The sequence below is a fragment of the Lutjanus erythropterus genome, chromosome 21 (assembly GCF_056507025.1).
Source record: "Lutjanus erythropterus isolate fLutEry1 chromosome 21, fLutEry1.hap2, whole genome shotgun sequence".
Taxonomy (NCBI): Eukaryota; Metazoa; Chordata; class Actinopteri; order Lutjaniformes; family Lutjanidae; genus Lutjanus; species Lutjanus erythropterus.
The window spans coordinates 23,873,397-23,894,702 of NC_139337.1; the positions used below are offsets into that span (position 1 = coordinate 23,873,397).

A 21,306-nucleotide genomic window follows, 5' to 3' on the forward strand; every position below is an offset into this window, starting at 1 on the left:
GACTATACTATGCAAAACTTTGCATACACCTAGATAAGAAAATTTATTCTATAGCATACAAAAACACTTCCCCGGGTTGCATCTGGCACCTGTTGCATTGCAGGAGACACTTCATCAGTATGCTGTGTGCACTCTATTGGAACTTGGAGCCGACACGGTACATAGTGTACTCTACACAATGCACAGACCAAGGGGATGTGGAGGCAGTCAACAAGGGTCTTTTTATAAAGAGAGAGAGAGAAAAAAAGCTCCCTGTTACATAACCACACTGCTACCTCAATTGCTGGTTACTTATTGGATAAAATAGAATAAAACGTAAAGGTCGGGGTAATCAAAATGCAGAGCCTGCACAGAGTTCAACACATTTGATAAACTAAAACCATAACCTATAATTATGACCATAACGATAATTATTTCCTATGCAATAAAAGTATCTCTACTGATCACCATTCATCTGTGGTGACGCCCCTGGAGCGCTTTCTTGTGCAGGCAAGCCTCCATGTAGGTAGCCAAATAAGGTATTGATCACTGATTCATAACCATTTATGACACTCCCCTTCAAAGATCATGGCATGAAAGCCCAAACCCATGAATGCATTGTGTGATGTCTTGGGGGTCAGTTCATCTAACCAGAAGCAGACTATCCATCAACTGGAACGTTGAGTTCTTGTGAGATCATCACAACTCCTCTCTTTGTCACCCCCCCTTTTTTTCTCCACCCCCAGATAAAGTATATAAAAATGCAGTGAATTTAACGTCCTTCCCCTCTCTCCATTTCCTCTCCTCACAGACTGACCAGGGTGGGACACTCAAGCCTGTAAGTAATCTATGCTTTTATGCTGATTCATGCGTTTCTGTGCAGGATTAGTTTATTGCATAAAGGAGACATTGCAGTTTTCAATGCATTTTCAGTGTTTTAGACCAGCAGTTCCCAAACTTTTTCCTCAAAGGACCCCTTGTTTATCATTGAGTAAACTGACTTTTATTAAAGTTTGCATAAAACAAGTGATTTGCATGTCTTTTCTGCAGATTATTTCCTGTGAATTTTGCATCAGAGATGAGTTTTTCTGTTATTTGTAGGAACTTTTCATACAATTAGCTGTATTATATATTGCTTTTATTTAAAAAACAAAAAACAAACTCATACACACTGAATGAGCCTCTTTTATGACAAATTTAGTTTGTTCTCTTCCCTGATGCTTGGCCACAGTTCTTTTAGCTCTTTGGTTGTTTTAACAGAACAAAATCATGAAAAAACGTTATTTTGCAACTCTAAAAATTATGAAGACCTCCAACCCTCCTTTAAGCTTTGGCAACATCAGTTTTTTAGATGGATATAATACAGACTTTCTTCTTGTTGCAGAATCATGAGCAGGAACTACTTGTCCAAGAATGATGAGCTCCGCAAGGGAGACTACCTGATGTCCAACAATGGGGAGTATAAGGCTGTTTTCCAGGTGAGTAACGTAGAAAACGTCTATTTTTTACCAGGATACATACTGATCTGTGTTAAAGTAAATGCAAACGTTAAAAAAAATGTAAAATGAACATTACGATCACAGTCAAATGTCTCTTTTTCATGCCTGCAGGAGGATGGCAACTTTGTCGTCTATGGCTGGAACCCTGTGTGGTCTTCAGACACTGCAGGAATGGACGTTGTGCGCCTGTGCATGCAGGCTGACTGCAACCTGGTCATGTACAACAAGTGTGAGGAGCCCAGGTGGCACACAAACTCCGCCAAATCCAAATGTAACATGTGCCGTCTGCACCTGACCAATGATGGAAAACTGGTGTTGAACAGGGAATGTGACGAGATTTGGAACTCCGCCAGCTCCAACGGCATGAAATAAAGAAGTGATGCTTTTGCTTGTTAAGATCATCTTTGGATGGCAGCGTGAGCTAACAGTAAACCTGCCTGCTTTGTAAACTGAATCAAATAAAAGAAAAATCTGACATAAATAATTTTTTTCCCCCCATCTTTTTGTTGTGAGCTATGCGCAGGATAAAGTGGGTCTCTGCATCTCAGCTCTCTGTACAACTTTTCACATAAAACAGAGTTAATGTTTAACATTTTACACTGATACGCTGCATGATTTTAGCTAATCACTCAATAACACAAATAAATAATGAATACTGGGAAAAGGGTGTGGTTGAAAAAAATTGCAGAGGACAGATGGAAAAAGGGTGTGGCCTCAAACCTAATCCCTGTTTATTCAGTGTTAAGTGCCAAATAGAAGCTACTGGACCCTAAGAAAATGAGCACAAAGTTAAGCTGAGACACAGTGACACCTGCTGGACATGTGTGAAATGTGTCAGCACTCTTGTAGACGTACTTTCATAAAATATATATATATGATATATATATATATATGAGTTACTACTCAATGTTATGTGTGTTTTTCATCATTTCATTTCATCTTCAATGTTAAATAAATACTCTGCAGTTTTACTTTTTACATCCCAATTCCAAAAAAGTGTAAAATGCAAATAAAAACAGAATTCAATGATTTTTTTTAAACTATATTTAGTTGAATATACTACAAAAACAAGAGGTTTTATGTTCAAACTGATAAACTTTATTGTTTTTAGTAAATATACACTCATTTTGAATTTGATGCCTGCAGCATGGGCCTCAAACAATGGGACAGGGCAACACAAAAAACTGGGAATGTTGTGGAATGCTCTAAAAACACACATATGGAACATTCAACAGGTTAATTGATGTCAGATGATAGTATCATGATTGGGTTTTAAAAGGCCATCCATTACAGGCTCAGTCATTTACAAGCATGAACGGCGTGAGGTTCAACACTTTGTGGAAAACTGTGTGGAAAAATATACCAACACTTTAAAGGGCAACATTTCTCAACACAAAACTGCAGGCATTCACAGGAATCTACAATCCATTAATCATTAAAAGATTCAGAGAATCCAGAGGAATCTCTGCACGTAAGGCTGAAAACCAGTCTGTTCTGGGCAACATGGCAGCCTGGTGCAAGAGGATTTGGCGCCCCCTGTGGATAAAAATGGGCCACACAAAGGTAACAGAAACCATGATTCTAATTTTAAGGTGATTATACACTAATGAAACTATACTTATGAATGTTATATTAAGTTTCTGCCATATTCTGCCAATAACCCCCCTAAATCTTACACACTGGACTTTTAAATCGAACATTTTGTTTTGGGGGCTTTTGGTCAGACAAAATAAGGCATCAGCTTAAAAATTTTATGTTAGTTTTCACTAATTTATGACCTTTTTTGAAACTCAAATTAACAGAGAAAATGAAAAATGAAATGAAAATCGCTAATTGGAGTCACGCTTAAAACAAAAATGGCAAGAAACAATAAAGAAGTAAATTAGAGAACATGAGTTTACTTTACTGAAATAACACTAGCTTTATGACTGAATATAGATATTTAATACACAACATGATCTTTGTCTCTTTAGCACTGACAGAAGGAAATACACCTGAAGGGAAACTCAAACCCTCTCTTACTATCAGTGTCTGACAGAGGCACTGGCAAAACAGGTTTACATACATTTTAACTTATCAGAATGTTTCAGACGTTCATTTAAACACATATATCTGATTAACTTGTCCGCCATACAAAAACGACTTGTTGCAGTTATTTGATTATCAGGTATGTTATTAACAAGCCCTTGATGTGCAATTTACTTTCTCTGTACAGCTTATTTACATTTTTCAGACAGAGCCAGACACAGACAGTGGAAATGTTTTACCAGTGTCTGCAGTGCACATGCTTTATGTCAATACACTGATGTCCTCTGAAAAGTACACCAACTACTACTCTCTCCAGCTTTCTTCTACATTATTGTTTGTTTTATGTATCTGATTTATTCTAGATATCCTACCAATATAATTGAAGAGAGGTTTGTGTGTCTGTGTGTCACACCATTCCTCCAATCCCCTCCACACTTTCCCCCCAAAATGTTAAGGAGGCCAGCCTTTCCATTTGGTGTTTTGTATGTGTTGTAGGTGTTTCATATTTAATGTCAAATAAATATTCGCCAATTTTACTTTTTACACCAATTCAGAAAAAGTTGGAACATTGTGTAAAACTACTACTACTACTACTACTACTACTACTACTACTGAGAGCACTCTTCATGATTAGAATTATTTTTACTTTACATTTTTCTATTTTTTTATGGACAAAGTTACAAAGGCAAATCCCTTGTCTGTGAAACCTGATACTGAGTCTGATTATGCCAAAAAATATTTATTTCTCTTCCTGGTATGTAGTGATAAAGCTGCCAAAATCAAATAATAATTTCTCAGATCTGCTTCCTTAAATGATAAGCAGAATACAGGTCACACTGCCCCCGTTTTTCCCCTCAGTGCCGTTTCACCCTTCAGCTGCAAGGCCTTGTCTCTGCTTCATTCACAGCCTCTCGATGATATGTGAAAAAAAAAGGCATGAGTGGATGAAGGAAAGGGGGTCAGGGATGAAGGGATGAGGGAAGGAAAGACGGCCATGGACAGATGGATGGAGAGGTATGATGATGGGAACTGGAGAACCAGATCTGGGAAGTGGAGGGGTTGAGACCCTGATCGGGGGTACTGTCTCTTCATAAGCTCTAATGGTTGAGCATTATAATAAATTATTTGTTCTGTGTTATTCTAAACAATATAGATAATATTTGGATTATTATATGCCTATTTGAGCCCCCTGAACCAACACAAAGTCACGTCCTGTCACTGTCATGTAGCGACACCAAGAAACAATGGTTCTTTTGAGAGAGACTGTGGGATTTTTTAAGAAAGCTGATAATTTCCATAAGTTATATAAATCAGATAAGGACAGATAGTGATGCAGGGAGACAGCCCGGGGTAGAGGAAGTATCAAGACATATTTTGTTTTGTTCCTCCAGCTGTCAAGAAATGGAATTCAGCATTGCCATGGCAAGAATGCTGTGCATCAGACGATACTACAATACTTCTTCCTCATAGTCCTGCTAGCTGTGCTGTGGCTCACATATCTCTAAAGGAAGGTCAAAGTAAGCATGCCATCAATCAAACGACAGTGCAGTACTTCTTCCTCATAGCATTATGTGCATCAGACAACACTATGTTACTTCTTACTAGCTACAAGAAAGCCAGATATGACCTTAGTGACACACTCTCACCAGCCCCTTTTACGCGGCCTGTTCAAAGCAGGACCGTCTGTAGAAAAGTTACGGAGGCAGAATGGGGGGACCGACTCTATTGTGAAGTTTGGCAAAATATTGCTCAGCTCCAGCAAAACCAATCAGCTGATTGCTGATTTGTGGAGAAAGAAACACACCCATGTCTACCATCAGTGGAGCTGAGGTGGAACAGGTTCTGAAAAAAATCAACATCACTGAGAACCTGTAATGGACATCACACATGTCCAACCTGGTAAACAAATGTCAGAAACAGCTGCATGTCTTAAGCAAACTTAAGAAGGCAAAATTCTTCTTATCAACATTTTTGTATGGTGGACAACTGTAGTTCTTATCAACTACAGAGTGGAGCGACTGAAAGCATCCTGGCTGGAAACATCACTGTTCACAACTGCCATCAGGGCATGTTCACGACCCAAGACAGAAAAACTTCAGAACATCATCGGTACCCGTCTACCAAGCAGCAGTGAAATCAGGAAGAGAGGGTGGAGCCCAGAGGACACGAGGGCCATTTTCACACTAGGTTCGATTGATTTGTACCATGTTCACTTGCTCAATAAAGAACACTTTCGATACATAATCCTCTGCACAAGGATGTTCTTTAAGTATATGATATACCTACAGAAGGTGTTTTCCCAGGTGTCTCTTTTTCTTCTTCCTGTTCAAGACACTTCTCAGGTGTGCAAGAGATTTTTTTGACCTTTGCCAAAAAATGAAAAGTCATGCTATGGAGGGAACTCCTCTCCCTCCCCCTGTCCTCCCCCAGCTCAGACGATATAAAGCTAGAGTCGACGGCTGTGAATTTTACCTCCTTCACTTCTGTTCACAGACTGACTGGTGCGCGACATTAAAGACTGTAAGTACTCTACACTTTTGTATTGACTGATAGATTCATGCATTACTGTGCAAGAGTAGTTTATGGAGAGTTGGTGCAGGATGCGGTTAAATCAGTTTGTAATCAGGCTCATTGTGCTTTTAAACTAACATGACCTCATGCAAATTAATTTCAAGCCAACTAAAAATGTGTTATCAATGCATAATATGCGTTTTAGACAGAAATAACATCACAAATGTTCTCTGTTGCAGAATCATGAGCAGGAACGGCCTGTCCAATAATGACGAGCTCCTCGAGGGAGACTATCTGATATCCAACAACGGGGAGTGGAAGGCTGTTTTCCAGGTGTGTAGCCAGATGCTCATCAAAACCCACGTTTACCAGTCATGTGTAAAGTTAAATGCTGAAATACTCTATATTTTGTTGTGATATTGTTTGGATGAAAGTCCAATGTCTCTGTCTCTGCCCCACAGGGCGATGGCAACTTTGTCATCTATGGCTGGAAGCCTGTGTGGGCTTCAGACACTAACGGATCAGATGCTTTACGCCTGATCATGCAGCCTGACAGCAACCTGGTCATGTACAACCGCTACAACCTTCCACTGTGGGCCACCGACACTTACAGTCGTGGGGACTACGCGTGCCATCTTCAGCTGACCAATAACGGCAAACTGATAATTCACCGCAACTCTGAAGAAATCTGGAGCTCTGCTACATCCAAAGGCAGTAAAAAATATAAATAGGTCCAATGTCACAACATGACAAGCCTTTTAAAACTGAATGATCTGCAAATGCAAGTAATCTCATCAGCATAAATTACAGTAAATCTGCTTGCTATGTAATTTGGAATCAAATAAAAGCAAATTTTATCAATGTATAAATGTGTTTTTTCTGTTTTTGTACTGTAAATTGCCTACATGTTGGGTGAATATTTAATTGAGACTAGACTTTTTGACATCTGTATAATTTTACCAACAGCGTGTGAAAATATAATATGAAATTAAACAAAAGTTGGACCACAGCTTTTCAGATAGACAGAGGCATTTTAAACAAGAGAGCTATCAAGTGAAAGCTTGTTGGGGAGATAGACACTGCTCTAAATTAAAGGAACTTTTAGACAAAAGTTTGGGGAAACTATGTTATATTTTCAATATTTTGAAAGCAAGGAAGTTTGTGGAAATATTCTGATGTAGGCTAATGTTTGTGGAGACTGACTGTCTCTTGTTATTGACAACTCATATATAAAAACACATGGAAAAGGCCATTCAAGACCAAGCCTGTAACACTATTGCCAACATTCAGGCAACATTTTGCTCATTTACTTGACATCTAGTAGTGGTGATACACAATCTTATTAGTGTAAAGAGATTTTTTTCCATTTAAAAATTTTACCATTAAAATTAAATGATTGTTAGACCGTTAAAGACGGCATTTTGTATATTTCTTACAGAGAGTATCAGGACAGTCTTACATCAGATAGTGAATTACACTGAATGCATAATGTTTCATACATCATGTCATATTTTCACAGCTCATTGTCAATAAATATTGTAAAATAAGTGTTGTACTACAAGAGACTTACACGCTGGCAAAGGTTGAGTTATGTGAAACTCTGAATGGGTTGAATGGATCCTGGAAGTTTATTTACAGCAACAGCTACTATCACATTCAGAGGAATCTTGTCAACATGAGTTCTTTGAGTGATTTCCAAACTTCTTCCAGCATGCCCCCTTTCAGAAGCCAAAAAAGTTCACACCTCGCCACGCCGTGATTGTTATTTAACGGGCAGATAACATCCCATGATTGTTTACCATGTTTGATTTTAGGCGGATTCTCCTGTTCAACAGGTTACAGCTGTAATGATGCAACAGATAGAGCCTTTCCAAGTTTTCCCAAAACCTGCTATTCATGACATGAATGCCAAACTGCTGTATTACTGTCTGATGCTCGGCCAATCAAATGTCAACTTATTTGTTCCAAGGTCCTTTTTGTGCCCGGGTAAACACAGAGAAGTCATGGGCCTGTTGCAACACCTCCTGCCAAGAGGTCAAACTCAGGAGTATGTTTTGAAACTTAGGTCGTCTCATTTTTGTTTTGTGGCTATGGCAACACCTACTTTTCTTGCAAAACTGATTTGAGTATTAAAATTAATACAATTATGATTTTTCAAATTATGTTAAGACACCTATGTTCCACCAGAATAATTCGCAAACTTCACATGGCACGGAGCTGAGGTGAGTTCACGAAATACCAGCAGGGTGGAGCTCCATTCACAAGATTGTTGCGGGTTTAACATGACAGAGGAACATATTTTATCTTTAACAGATTTGTTTGGAAAATTGCAAAGACATGAAATAGTGAATTCCACTGTATGCAGAATGTTTCATGCATCGCGTCTGCACAGCGTTATATATTTTTGTAGCTCACTGTCAGTAAATATTGTACCATAAGTATTGGACTACAAGAGAGTTACAAGCTGGCAAAGGGCAAGTTATGTAAAGCTTTGAATGGGTTGATTGGGTTCTGGTGGTTTGGTTACAGCAATAGCACAGGGTTGGTGTGGCTTGTGATGCTGGAGCCAATTGCGGTATCTTTTCATGGGGCCCAAAATCCTTGGTCGTGCCTGCCAGGTGTTGAGTTTACCAGCACATTCTGAGGCATCTTGTCAACATGAGTTACAGTATAAGCATGCCCCCTTTTCAGACGAACAATTTTTTATGTTTAACAGTTCCAAAAATAAGGTCAGTCCCGCTGGAAGGAATGATGAAAATGTGAGAATGATCACAGCGTTTTCTTGCACATGGCCGTGAAGTTTAGACAACAAAGGAGATACATTTTTCAGTCTTTTAGAAACACATAGTTTCACGTATGTCTGGTACTGCACAGCATACTGCAACTTCCCAGCCCTCGTCAATGCATGGATGTAGCACAGTCTGTTTTTAGACCTCCTATCAGTGCTTAACAACAACCATAGAAGACTTTGATAAGACTTCTTAAAGACTTCCATCTGACACCCTCTCGCATCTAAAGACAATTTGTCACAGAGGTTCGAGCCACATAGTAAGATTTTGCAATGACTGGGGATCTTGCAGGGTCACCATTTACAGTAATATTAACCATTTGATTTTTATCTGAATGTCAAGATGGGAAAAATACTGGCTAGCAGCTCGGACTGGGTTTTAGAGTCACCTTACACCAAATGATCAGGACAAAAGAAGCACAGCTTTATTGCCAAGAAAAACAGATTCTGATTCTCCTGGGCGGTGCCTGCCAGGTACTGAATTTATAATCACAGTCTGAGGAATTGAGTCAACATGACTTACAGTGTGAGTGGTTCCCACACTTTTTCTGGCGTGCCCCCTTTTCTGAGGAACAGATTTTCATCTTCAACAGAAACAAAGGCAAGTTCAGTCCTGCTGGAAGGAGTGATGAGGAACAACAGTGACACTTACATAAATGATCGTCATGTCCATGTAGAACAAAAGGACTACTGGCACCAAGAGTGCAGTGTGGTGTTACATTTCTTAATCTTTTAGAAGCGCATAGTTTCAACATAAAAAAATAAATGCCTCTGCATTATAGTTAATAAAAGTTCAGTTATAATGTTCTGGAGATCTTGAAAACCATCAATAGATGTAAAATAAATTAAATAGTTCCTTAACCGTTGAATGTAAATAAAGATAGACGACATGGCTTCACTTCCTTCAACTCTACAAAAATTAAGCCAAAATATCCTGGATACAAGTGCTGCCATTATCATGCTGGTGACCTCATTTGGAGCCTAAATCTGTGCAGTAGTGATCAGGGTCAGAGCTGGCAGACATGGTGAAGACCATACATCAGGCAGACTTAAACACAGGCAACGCTCAGCTGTCAATCTTGACACGAATCCCCTTTTTTATAGCATCAGATAACTATTAATAATTAATTATTAAGCCCCCATGGGGAGATCAAGATGCACTGGCATGAGAGACCTGCACAGGCCCAAAACTTCAGCCCTAGCCCGGCCCCATCCCAACAAGGTAAGAAGTTTTTCAACCCAAGCCTCCAGCCCAAGACAGACATCAGGGATAGTTCACCCAGAAATGAAAATCATTATCTACTCGCCCTCATGCTGATTCAAGGTCAGGTTTAGTTTTTTAATCCAGAAAACACTGCAGCAGTCTCACACAAAAACAATGCTGCACAGTCTTCCAAATAATCTAAGTGAATGGTGCCAGTTTTCAAAACTAAAAAAAACAACAGAACAAAAACATAAAATGTCTCCATGGTGCTCGTTTGGTGTAATCCAAGTCTCCTAAAGCTCCAACATGTCAAGTTGATTAAAAAAATGTTATTTACACCACGTTTTTTAGCCTAAATCTTTGCTGTAGATCCAGATTTCAGTTGTTTTTTTTAAGTTTGAAAACTGGTCACACTTCACTTACACTGTTTATGAGATTCTACAACGCTGTTTTCCTGTGAAACTCTTCAACAACTTCACTACAGTTAAGTATAGATAACAATTAAACATGTCTCAGTTCAAGAATTACAGGTTTGGACCCAAATGCAGACGGTGGAGACACTTCACCATGTGACATGGGAAAACTAGCAGCTAAGGAGGAAAAGACACGAGATAAAAACAAATATCTTGGGTGTAAAACCCAGTGACAAGACAGATAAATGAAGAGCAATTTTAAACAACTGTAACTGGCCTATAGGGGCTGATCAAAAACTGGCATTCATAGTTTTGTCTCATCTTAAGGCAGAGCATCTGTAGATTAATTCCACACGCGATATGTTTTGATCCTCTTATGTTAGACACAATATGCGATTCTAAGGGTCTGTGACTGACAGGGGCCCCAAAAAAATAGTAGGATTGGATCAGGTAGGGTAATTTTTTTCTGTATGAAACTGTTATAGTATTTTATTTATAATTAACTAATTAAACTAATGTTTTACTTTTTATCTTGTAAATAATAATAATAATAAAAAATTCAGAGAGCTTCTATTACCCAACACTCCCCTCTATTTATATGAAATGGTTCAGTCCTGACAGTACTGACCAGCAGTGACTTGGGAGTGAGGTGAATGACTTGGAGTGGGGGTAGAGCAGCATCACGTTTCGTATTAAAAATAAATCAACTTTCAAAACTTGAATGCAAGAGCGGAGAGTTAGAAGACGGTGTGTCACCCAGTTCTTTAAAAAGAAAGGTGAGTTTAGGTTGTGAGAAATGGAAATGGATTACTGTTATAGACTGTTGCTACCCTGCTGCCAGGTACCACAGATGTAGATTCAGCTTCAGGCTCAACAGCTCTGTCTCCCCGCCATGATTATTATTTAACGGTCAAATAACCTCCTATGACTCCAGTCTTCACATGGCACAGAGCCAAGGAGAGTTTATGAAATATCAACAGGGCTGAGTTCCACTATTAAGGTTATTGCTGGCTTACCGTAACAGAGGAACAGGTTTTTATCTCTAACGGATTTGTTTTGGAAAATGCAAAGGCAAGTTCAATCCTGCTGGAAGGAGTGAAAATGTGAGAATGATAAGACCACAGCAATTTCTTTAACATGGACATGAAGTGCAGACAACGACAGTGAAATTTACGCAGATGATCTTCATGTCTATTTAGAGAAAGAGAAGAATTGGCCGTGAGATAGCAGTGTGGAGATTTTTTTTCTCTTATCTTTTAGAAAAACATCGTTTCAAACTGTAACTTACCAACCCTCATGCCTTCAATGCATGGATGTGGCACAGTCTGGTTTTAGACCTCTGCGTTTATCATGGGATCATCATTGAGGGAAGGAACGCACTCCAGTGGTGCTTAAAGTGCCATACGTTAAAAATACTAAATTGAGGGTTAAAAAAGCGTAAAGTCCTGTGAATGATGAGTCTCGATCAGCATTTACAAGTTTGAAAGCTGTTTTACAGACTCCCACTCATGAGCAGGGAGGCATTTTCAACCTATGAAATGTATAAGTTTATTAAGAAATGTCAATATTAGCACCAGTATTGATGTGTTTCATCACAGTACAATGATATATATATATTACAGCTCAAAAAATACAGGGCCGAACCATTACATATGCATTGTTGCTATTTAAAGACACATTTCCCAACAGTATAATAAAGGTTTACCGGAACAGCGAACTGCTTGCCATCAGCAATATTGCCAGAAAAGGCATGGGACCTCTCTCCCTCTCCCTTTCAGCACCCAGCTCAGATGATATAAAGATGGAGTGACCAGCTGTGAATTTCACCTCTTCACTTCTGTTCATAGACAGACTGGTGCCCCACATTCAAGACTGTAAGTAGCCGAATCTACGCTCTCTGAACTGACTGATAGATTCATATGAGAATAGTGCAGATTTGTTGCAGGATGCTGTTAAATCTTTGCAGTAGATACAAGATACAGAGATGTCATTTATCATTATGCTATATCAGGGTTGTATGGTGAGTTCCCTCTTTGCTTCTCATAAAAAACAACACAGACTGACTGAACAAATGGATTAAAAATAGAAAACAAACCATTTAACATGGAGGAGTGGTGAGGATGAATAAAGCATCATCATCATGGTTTTAAACTGTTATGGATCATTACCTTGGGCAAATTAAATATGTGTTTTGTACTATTTTGTACTTCAACAACACCACAAATCTCCTCTTTATAAAAATCATACATATAGTACTGATTCTTACTCTGTGTGAGTGAGTCTGGAAGAAGAGACCATTCTCTCAGTGACTCAGACCCATCACTGAGATGGAAAAAGACCTTTGCAAATTCAGAGGAAGGTGGCAATATATTGTTTTGCATTGTACTTTGTCTTTTGCATTGTTTAAAATGATAATAATAATAATAATAATAATAATAATAATAATAATAATAATAATAATAATAATAATAAAATTTAAAAAAATATTATGTATGAAAATGTCCTCTGCTGCAGAATCATGAGCAGGAACTACATGTCCAGAAATGATGAGCTCCGCAAGGGAGACTACCTGGTGTCCAACAACGGCGGGTGGAAAGTTATTTTCCAGGTGAGTAACCAGATGTTGTTCAGTCCAGAAGCTCAACCTTCTTTAAGGGGAATCATGAGCAGTTTTCTAGCTGCAGCTTGTCTCCTGGGGAATCATGCTTTGACGGGGGTGAAGGCATCTTTGTGACACTCCTCTCCTTTTGGTGTGATATCGTCTAGTTAAAAGTCAAACGTCTCTGTCTCTGCCCTGCAGGATGATAGCAACTTTGTCATCTATGGCTGGAAGCCTGTGTGGGCTTCAGACACTTGGGATGCAAACGCTGACCGCCTGTGCATGCAAGCTGACAGCAACCTGGTCATGTACGACAGGTGTGGCAGTCCCAAGTGGAGCACAGACACATACGTCAGTGGTGAATGCGAGACGTGCCATCTTCAACTGACCGATGATGGCAACCTGGTGCTGTACAGGGGAGCTAACGAAGTTTGGAACTCTGCTAACTCCAGGGGCAAAAAGTTATGAAATGATGTCATGACATGACAAACCTCTTGAAATTGAATGCTTTGCAAGTCATCTGCCTTGTCATCTTTTGATGTCAGTGTGAATTAAATCTGCCTGCTTGCTATATAATCTGGAATCAAATAAAAGCTAATTCTCACAATGAATTTTTCATCTCTTTTAACCCCATTAACACCTGGTATTAAAAATGTGATCTGTATTTGGATACATTGTCCAGATAAGGAAAAAATTTGTTAGTGACGGTGTAAATGCTATGTGATCAGAACACAGTCTGTACAACAATCATAACACAAGACCATATGCAGATACAGATCCCATCCATGGGTTGTCCACACCAAGAATTGTATCTATACTAAAAAAAATATACATTTAACTTTAGAGATAACTTTAAAAATAAAAAATATATACCTCTAAATTTTTTCTAACTCATGGATGGTGGTGTCTGGACTGCAGCTTTATAGTTGTGGTGTGAACTCTACCACTCACTTTAGTTAGAACAACTTCACAACTATATTTTTCATAGTTTTAGTTGTAAGCGTTGGTGTGGGCAGAGCTGGTCCTAACCTCATTGGGGCCCTAAGCAAAATTCTGCAAAGAGGCCCTCTCACCTGATCTGTGAGCCATGTAAACCATTTGCCACACAGTCACACCTGACACCCCGGTGTCTTTGTACTCTATTCGATTGAATATAAGTTGAAATTTATTTGCAAATTATTGCATTCTGGTTTTATTTACCTTTTACACAAGGCCCAGCTTTTTTTGGAATTTGGGTTGCACACAGACACGAGGAACGTCATTCGCCTAAACTTCACTTTTGTCTAAGCTTCATGTCCATGTGACAAATTAGGAACAAAATTGCAGTAATGCAGGTTTTTTTTTTTTTTTTTTTTTACTTTATCTCCAGATTATTGTTACACTGCACCAGGAAGCGTTTATGGATGGGCTTTTACCTCTTAGCAAAATGTTATTATGGCAAAACTGTGACCTCATAATTTGTTTACTGATAAGTGAGTAACCAAAACCTTCATTTATATCCACGTATATAGTCTAAGATCAAATAAAGTGTTCCAGAGAAGACAGGAAAAAGTTAAGTCATCCTTACACCTCATTTTTAATCAGTACCCATGTTGATAAGATTCCTCAGAAGAGTCAACTCTCTAATAAACTCTCCTCCTGTTAGGAGTTATGTGATGTTGCTCCACAGAAGCAGAGGGTTCAATGATCACAGTCCACTGTGCAGCCGCATTAGTTCCCCTCTGACTTGATAAAAAAGCTAATCAAGATAAATAGTTTTGATTTTTAACCAGACATGCCCTCATCTTCTTCTGAAAAAATCTATTAAAACAGTCAAAATCACACTCGGACGCAGAGTTTCACTTCTTCCAGTGGGATTGTTCCTTTGCTTTTTTTTTTGAAGAAATGTATTAAACTTGCTAAAATTACGCTCAGTGGCTCCAGTCGGAGCTAAGCCCTGCCAATATTCGATGAGCGTTCCCCAACTGCTCTGTGCAGGACAAACTTTGGAGTGATAGGAGATGATTTGCCCAGTACTACACTGGTTCTGCAAGAACATACACTGCATGTGTCTTCCTGTTTTTCCGCCTGGACAGATGATGCTGTACACTGCACAGACTGTAAAGGCCCTTCAGGTACATTTGTGATTTGTGACCTGGTTTGTCTTGCACATAAAAGGACTTAAGCAGTGTTTGTTCTGAGCCAGGGTCATTTATAGATTATTGTTGTCATTTGCTGCGGTTTCCTCTCTCCTCCCTTCACCTTTTCTCCTGTTTTTCTTGATTTAGGAGCTTAGGTTAGTTAGTTTGGCATTTATTTTGATTTTGTTAGGGTCAAGTTAGAAAGTTTTGTTTGTTGTTTTAGGTAATGTTCTCCCTCTAATCAGACAACAGCCAGGAGCAGCCTTAAAGGAACAGTTCACCCAAAAATGAAAAATCAGTCATCATCTACCCACCCTCATGATGATTGATGACTGGTTTATTTTTTTTCGGTCCACAAAACACTGCTGGAGTTTCACAAGAAAACATGTCTCTTAAAGCCCAGAAATGCCATTCACTTGTGTGTGTGTGTGTGTGTGCAAACACTGTCACACCACACACACCCAGTTCAGATGGTGTGTGACCTTGACTTGGCAGCTTCAACTCCGATCACTACTCTACACTACTATTTCTTTAGAGGAAATGGAGCCACGTCTTCCATCTTTATTTACAGTGGCTAAAAGACTATTTGGTTTATTTACATCTATTGGCAGTTGTTAAGAGCCACACAACATTATTGTTGAATTTTTTATCAACCAATAAGATATGCAGTAGGATGATGTGTCTTTAAAAGATTAAAAAAAATATGTATCTCCACACTGCTTACACCTTCCCAATTCCTCTGTACAGCCCCTGAGATAAATGTGTGATATTATATCAAATAATGCTGATTGGCTTGAGTATGAAAGAAGTTATGGCAGTTTTTGAAACACGGGGACCAACAAAATATTGAAAAATCACAGGAATTTTAATACTCCAGTCAATTTTATAAGAACATATACAGACATTGCCATAGCACACAGCTAAAAATGTTCAGATTATTTTTCAACTGAGCAATATACTGCCTACTTTTATAATAATGGCCTCATAATGTGCATTCACTGCACATTAAATTGCGCACCAGTAGCATTTCCGCACTTGGCACTGAGCTTAACAGATAAAAGATGAAAGTCAGTACGTCGGCAGATAACGACATCACGGATATTTGTGAAGGATTTGTTATTTGGTCATCAGAAACAATGTATCATTTAGTTTATGTTGATAAGATTCCTCATAATACCTCGGCACCTAGTTACAGATTAACTTCTCTCAGAATCAGTTACTCGGAAAATTGATTCCTTAGAACAGACATTAGGGGTGTGTCACATCATGTCAAAGAAAGTAAATACTGAAATCATTATCATTATAAAACACAGAAAGGAAAATTGTAGTTCCTACAATAGAATAGAATATATGATAAAAATATGAAATAAAATAAAGCAATATGTAATTATTCATACACATACACACCCAGGAAATAATTCTGTAGCGCACAAAGCATTATCAGTAAAAACACAGGGTCTTCCTCCACTTGCCGGACTCTTGTGTGTGGAAAGGAAAGGAAAGGAAATGGTCAGCTCTGTCTCAGCACTGGCCTTGCAAGGCTCATGATTGTTTAAAACAGTAGGTGTCATTTTCAACCCACAAAATTTTATAAATTCATCAGAAAATATCAATATTAAGACCAGTGTGATGTATTTCATCACAGTACAATGATATAATCTAATTTACAGCTAAAAAAAAAACATGTTTTAGTGTGCAGTACCTCTGTAAAGTCATACCAAACTTTGATATCATATATGCCTTTGTACTTATTGAAGACACATTGCCGGAGGGTTTAACAGATTCAGTTTAACAGTTTCCTGGGAAAGAGAACTGCTAACCAGCAACAACGTTCAGATGCCAAAAATGGGATTGTGCCCCCCTCCCTCCCTCTCTCCACCCCCAGCTCTTATGATATAAAGGTGGAGTGATGTGCTGTGAATTTCACCTCCTTCACTTCTCTTCACAAACCGACTGGTGCGCAACATTCAAGACCGTGAGTAACCTGCTCTACACTTCTAAACTGGATGCTGTTAAATCTGCTTATAATAGATACAAGATACAAAAGAGTTGGTGAGATGTATGGTGAGATTTTGGAGTTCCCTCTTTGCTACTCATAAAAAACATAAAATTATAAAGGGTAAACTGACTGAACAAAGAGATTAAAAATATAAAACAAACCATTTAGCCTGCTGCCATCTCACTTGATTGCAGCAGGTTGAATGTAAGAGGATATGAAATTAACATAAAGTGAAAATAGATCACTCATCATGGTTTTAACTGTTATGGATCACTACCTTTGGCAAATTAAATGTGTGTTGTCAGTGCATATTTTTTCTTGTGCATTGTTTAAAAAAAATACAAATAAAATTTTAAAAACTATTATGTATGAAAATGTTTTCTGTTGCAGAATCATGAGCAGGAACTACATGTCCAGAAATGATGAGCTCCGCAAGGGAGACTACCTGATGTCCAACAACAGGGAGTGGAAGGTTGTTTTCCAGGTGAGTAACCAGATGTTGTTCAGTCCAGAAGCTCAACCTTCTTTAAGAGGAATCATGAGCAGTTTTCTAGCTGCAGCTTGTCTCCTGGGGAATCATGCTTTGACGGGGGTGAAGGCATCTTTGTGACACTCCTCTCCTTTTGGTGTGATATCGTCTAGTTAAAAGTCAAATGTCTCTGTCTCTGCCCTGCAGAATGATAGCAACTTTGTCATCTATGGCTGGAAGCCTGTGTGGGCCTCAGACACCTGGGATGCAAACGCTGACCGCCTGTGCATGCAAGCTGACAGCAACCTGGTCATGTACAACAGTTCTGGCGATCCCAAGTGGAGCACAGACACATACGTCTGTGGTGAATGCAAGTGCCATCTTCAACTGAACGATGATGGCAACCTGGTGCTGTACAGGGGAGCTGAGGAAGTTTGGAACTCTGCTAACTCCAGGGGCAAAAAGTTATGAAATGATGTCATGACATGACAAACCTCTTGAAATTGAATGCTTTGCAAGTCATCTGCCTTGTCATCTTTTGATGTCAGTGTGAATTAAATCTGCCTGCTTGCTATATAATCTGGAATCAAATAAAAGCTAATTCTCACAATGAATTTTTCATCTCTTTGTACTGTGTTATAGTTGGTTTACTTGCACTCCATTAACACCTGGTATTAAAAATGTGATCTGTATTTGGATACATTGTCCAGATAAGGAAAAATACTGTTAGTGAAGGTGTAAATGCTACATGATCAGAACACAATCTGTACAACAATCTGGTTAACATACTCAGATACAGATCCCATTTATGGGTTGTCAACACCAAAAACTGTCACTACTATAAAACCATATATTTAACTTTAAAGTGAAAGATAACTTCAAAAATAGAAAATATGCTTCTAAAATTTTTCTAACTCAAATGGATGGTGGTGTCTGGACTGCAGCTGGGGATTCAGCTGGTCTAATAACTGAGCCACAACATTTGCCAGCAGAGCTGCTTTGCACAAGTAACAGTTTTATAAGATCTAACATATATAAAGTATGCTTTCAGCTGTGTCAGTAAAAGAATAAAGTGGTGTAAAATTAATTATCAGGACAATGCTGCCATACATGAAAAAATTACTGGGATCTGACTTCTGTTTCACCACATAAAAAAATATAACCTCAATGAAAACAGCATAAAAATACAGTTATCTCTACAAAAGTCAAACTATTGCTCTGCCACAGAGAAATATCTAGACAAGGGAGTTGGAGGGTGTCCACTGCCAGACCAACTCTAGCTTAAGCCAGTATTAAATCTCTTTTTTTCCTGACTGTTCAGATTTTTCAAATGAACTGCAAATTCAGTAAGTTTTTGGTAATTTTACAATGTTGAAACAATGCATTTAATGCTACTTCCCAATCAGCTCAAAAAACTGTAAATTCAACTGTTACCACGTGTTTGGCACCAAATTAAAGGAGTGTACATTGATTGTTTTACCATGTGTGGTACCAGGGGGGAACTCCAGTTAGTTAAAATGAAAGAAATTATTGCAACTGCAACGAGGAACCACAAGATGTCACACTAATCCTACCTTAGTCTTTGTTTCCACACATTCCTCACCTTCTTTGAAGTGAGCAGCTGCACATTAAAAAAGTAAAATCTTCCTCAAATATTAAATTATTCTTCCCTACATGCTGAAAATTTGTTGGTAAAACACGTAAACTAAAATCTGTCGTCATCTTTTCGTATGTCTGCCATCATGTGAACTTGAACTTGATTTACTCAAACTGAAGGATTCAAAGTTGATCTTCAACCGGGAGTCTAATACTAATAGTCTAATTTAAAAAAAGTCTGTGTGACTTTGTGGGAGACAAAGCTTGGAAAAAACCCCTGCCACCATATTTTTTGTTCAATTAATCTATGTGATCATGATTACATTAATTTGTCCAATAGATATGCAACAGTTGAACCAAGATAGTCGTATGCTCAAGGACCTCCTGACCTTTCTTATTGACTGGTCTGTTTTATACTGACTGCGGACTCCTCGCTCGTCTTAATCAGCCAGCAGGGTGAAGTCATCAACTGCTGCAAGACTAAAAACAAGGCTCAAAGGGTCAAAACCCATGACAAAAAACTTGAGTTTAGTTTAATCTTAACCTGGGAGTTCCTCGCGTTTAAAGTGAGGTATGATACAAGAGAAATAAAATCCAGTTTTATTAGTTTCACTACCATCTCCCCCATATGTCTGCATGATCTCCATCATCCACTATAAACAAATGAGATGTAGACTTGTAACTCGCATAATTTTGCACCAATTTGAATTAAATTTGGGTTGTTAAAAAAAATGAAAAATTGAATTTGATACTTGTTACTTGTCGGAATTAAATGCAGTTACTGATGGCAATCTAATCAGCTCTGTGCTGAAACATTAACCCTCTGAATATTATATTGTTCTTGATTTAAAAATGTACTCTTTTTTTGAAGGAGTGTACACATACACCCAGACTATACTATACAAAAACAATTTCTTCAACATTTTGCATACGTCTAGATTAGAAGACTTATACTACACTATATTTTATGAAAAACTTCATTAGAAACTTTGCGTTGGTTGAATCTGGCAGTTGTGGTAGCATTGCAGTAGGTGCTTCACCATCTGTTGCCTGGTAAATTTTTCTACTTCCTGTTCTTTATACATTATAATATCAGAGCAAATTCATGGTCAAAACCTACTTGTCAGTAAACCTATTTCTGATTAGCTGCCAAAATAATAATAATAAAAAAGGTTAATCAATCATTTGTGTTGGATCTGATCCTTATGGTTGGTTTTAGACTGAAACATTGAAATTTTGAAAAACTCCTGAGGAATCTTTTCACAGTGGTTATATTATATATTTAGAGCAGACTTTCACACTTTGTGCCAAATCTGTGCCGACAAAGGGGTCAGTGGTTCTTTATGATGTTGACTACTCGTTGTTATGTTTGCTCCCCCTTGCTACGGCTGCCGCTCCTGAAACACCATTTTGTGCCCCGGACGTGGCTCGTCTAGACAGCGCCATTGTCTGCTCTGCTCCTTGTGCCAAGAGCAAATCTCATTAACAGTGAGAGGAATTGGCAGTACAGGGGCTCACTCACAGGCTGTCTGTGAGCACCGCGCGCTAAAAATAGAGGAGGAGGGTGATTACTATATAGATCTGTGATTATAACTGAACTGTTCACTAGTGAGGAGCTCACGCTGTTTCCACCGAGGTGCCGAGAGCGAGGCTGTGTGAACAGTGAGCCGTAAAACATGAGTTACCCTTAGGTGGGTCACAGGAGATTTTATTTGGGCCCCCAAATAAATAAAACACGAAACACAAGATTTATAAAGCATTTAAAATGCGTACAACTGATGAGAGGAAAGAATTAGCAGAAATGGCAGTAAAACTGGTGAGGAAGTTTCATTTATGCACAGATAAACTCTTCACGGAATTTATTGATGAGGCCTACGTGAACTGGGTCGCAATAGTTATTAGGCAGTTTTAAAAAGTGGATCCTAAAGAATGCTCATGATGGAAGCAGAGCAGTGATACTCAACTGTTCATAAGGTGCTGGATTCTAATTCACAATGAAAATAAATTGATTCACGTTGGAATTTTATTTTTCTGTGTATATATTAGTAAATGTTCAGTAATGTTCCTTGGAAAGTTGCATGCCAGCCTACACACACTAAAG

General features: G+C 38.5%; 4 protein-coding genes across 4 annotated transcripts; all 4 read left to right on the top strand.

Moving 5' to 3' along the window:
* The first annotated feature begins 751 nt into the window (after positions 1-751).
* LOC146307703 (B-type lectin plumieribetin-like) lies at positions 752-1,962 on the top strand. The gene is made up of 3 exons (XM_084746871.1): positions 752-817; positions 1,364-1,457; positions 1,590-1,962. Exons 2-3 carry the CDS (start codon positions 1,368-1,370, stop codon positions 1,848-1,850), a joined length of 351 nt encoding a protein of 116 aa, XP_084602997.1. The 5' UTR covers positions 752-817; positions 1,364-1,367; the 3' UTR covers positions 1,851-1,962.
* A 4,002-nt stretch (positions 1,963-5,964) lies between these two features.
* LOC146307704 (B-type lectin plumieribetin-like) lies at positions 5,965-6,886 on the top strand. The gene is made up of 3 exons (XM_084746870.1): positions 5,965-6,026; positions 6,257-6,350; positions 6,479-6,886. The coding sequence occupies exons 2-3, from the start codon at positions 6,261-6,263 to the stop codon at positions 6,746-6,748; spliced, it is 360 nt and encodes a 119-aa protein (XP_084602996.1). The 5' UTR covers positions 5,965-6,026; positions 6,257-6,260; the 3' UTR covers positions 6,749-6,886.
* A 5,345-nt stretch (positions 6,887-12,231) lies between these two features.
* LOC146307705 (B-type lectin plumieribetin-like) lies at positions 12,232-13,632 on the top strand. Its single transcript, XM_084747016.1, has 3 exons — positions 12,232-12,296; positions 12,937-13,030; positions 13,223-13,632. Exons 2-3 carry the CDS (start codon positions 12,941-12,943, stop codon positions 13,487-13,489), a joined length of 357 nt encoding a protein of 118 aa, XP_084603142.1. The 5' UTR covers positions 12,232-12,296; positions 12,937-12,940; the 3' UTR covers positions 13,490-13,632.
* A 3,353-nt stretch (positions 13,633-16,985) lies between these two features.
* LOC146307706 (B-type lectin plumieribetin-like) lies at positions 16,986-18,223 on the top strand. The gene is made up of 3 exons (XM_084747084.1): positions 16,986-17,116; positions 17,531-17,624; positions 17,817-18,223. The coding sequence occupies exons 2-3, from the start codon at positions 17,535-17,537 to the stop codon at positions 18,078-18,080; spliced, it is 354 nt and encodes a 117-aa protein (XP_084603210.1). The 5' UTR covers positions 16,986-17,116; positions 17,531-17,534; the 3' UTR covers positions 18,081-18,223.
* The last annotated feature ends 3,083 nt before the right edge of the window (positions 18,224-21,306 follow it).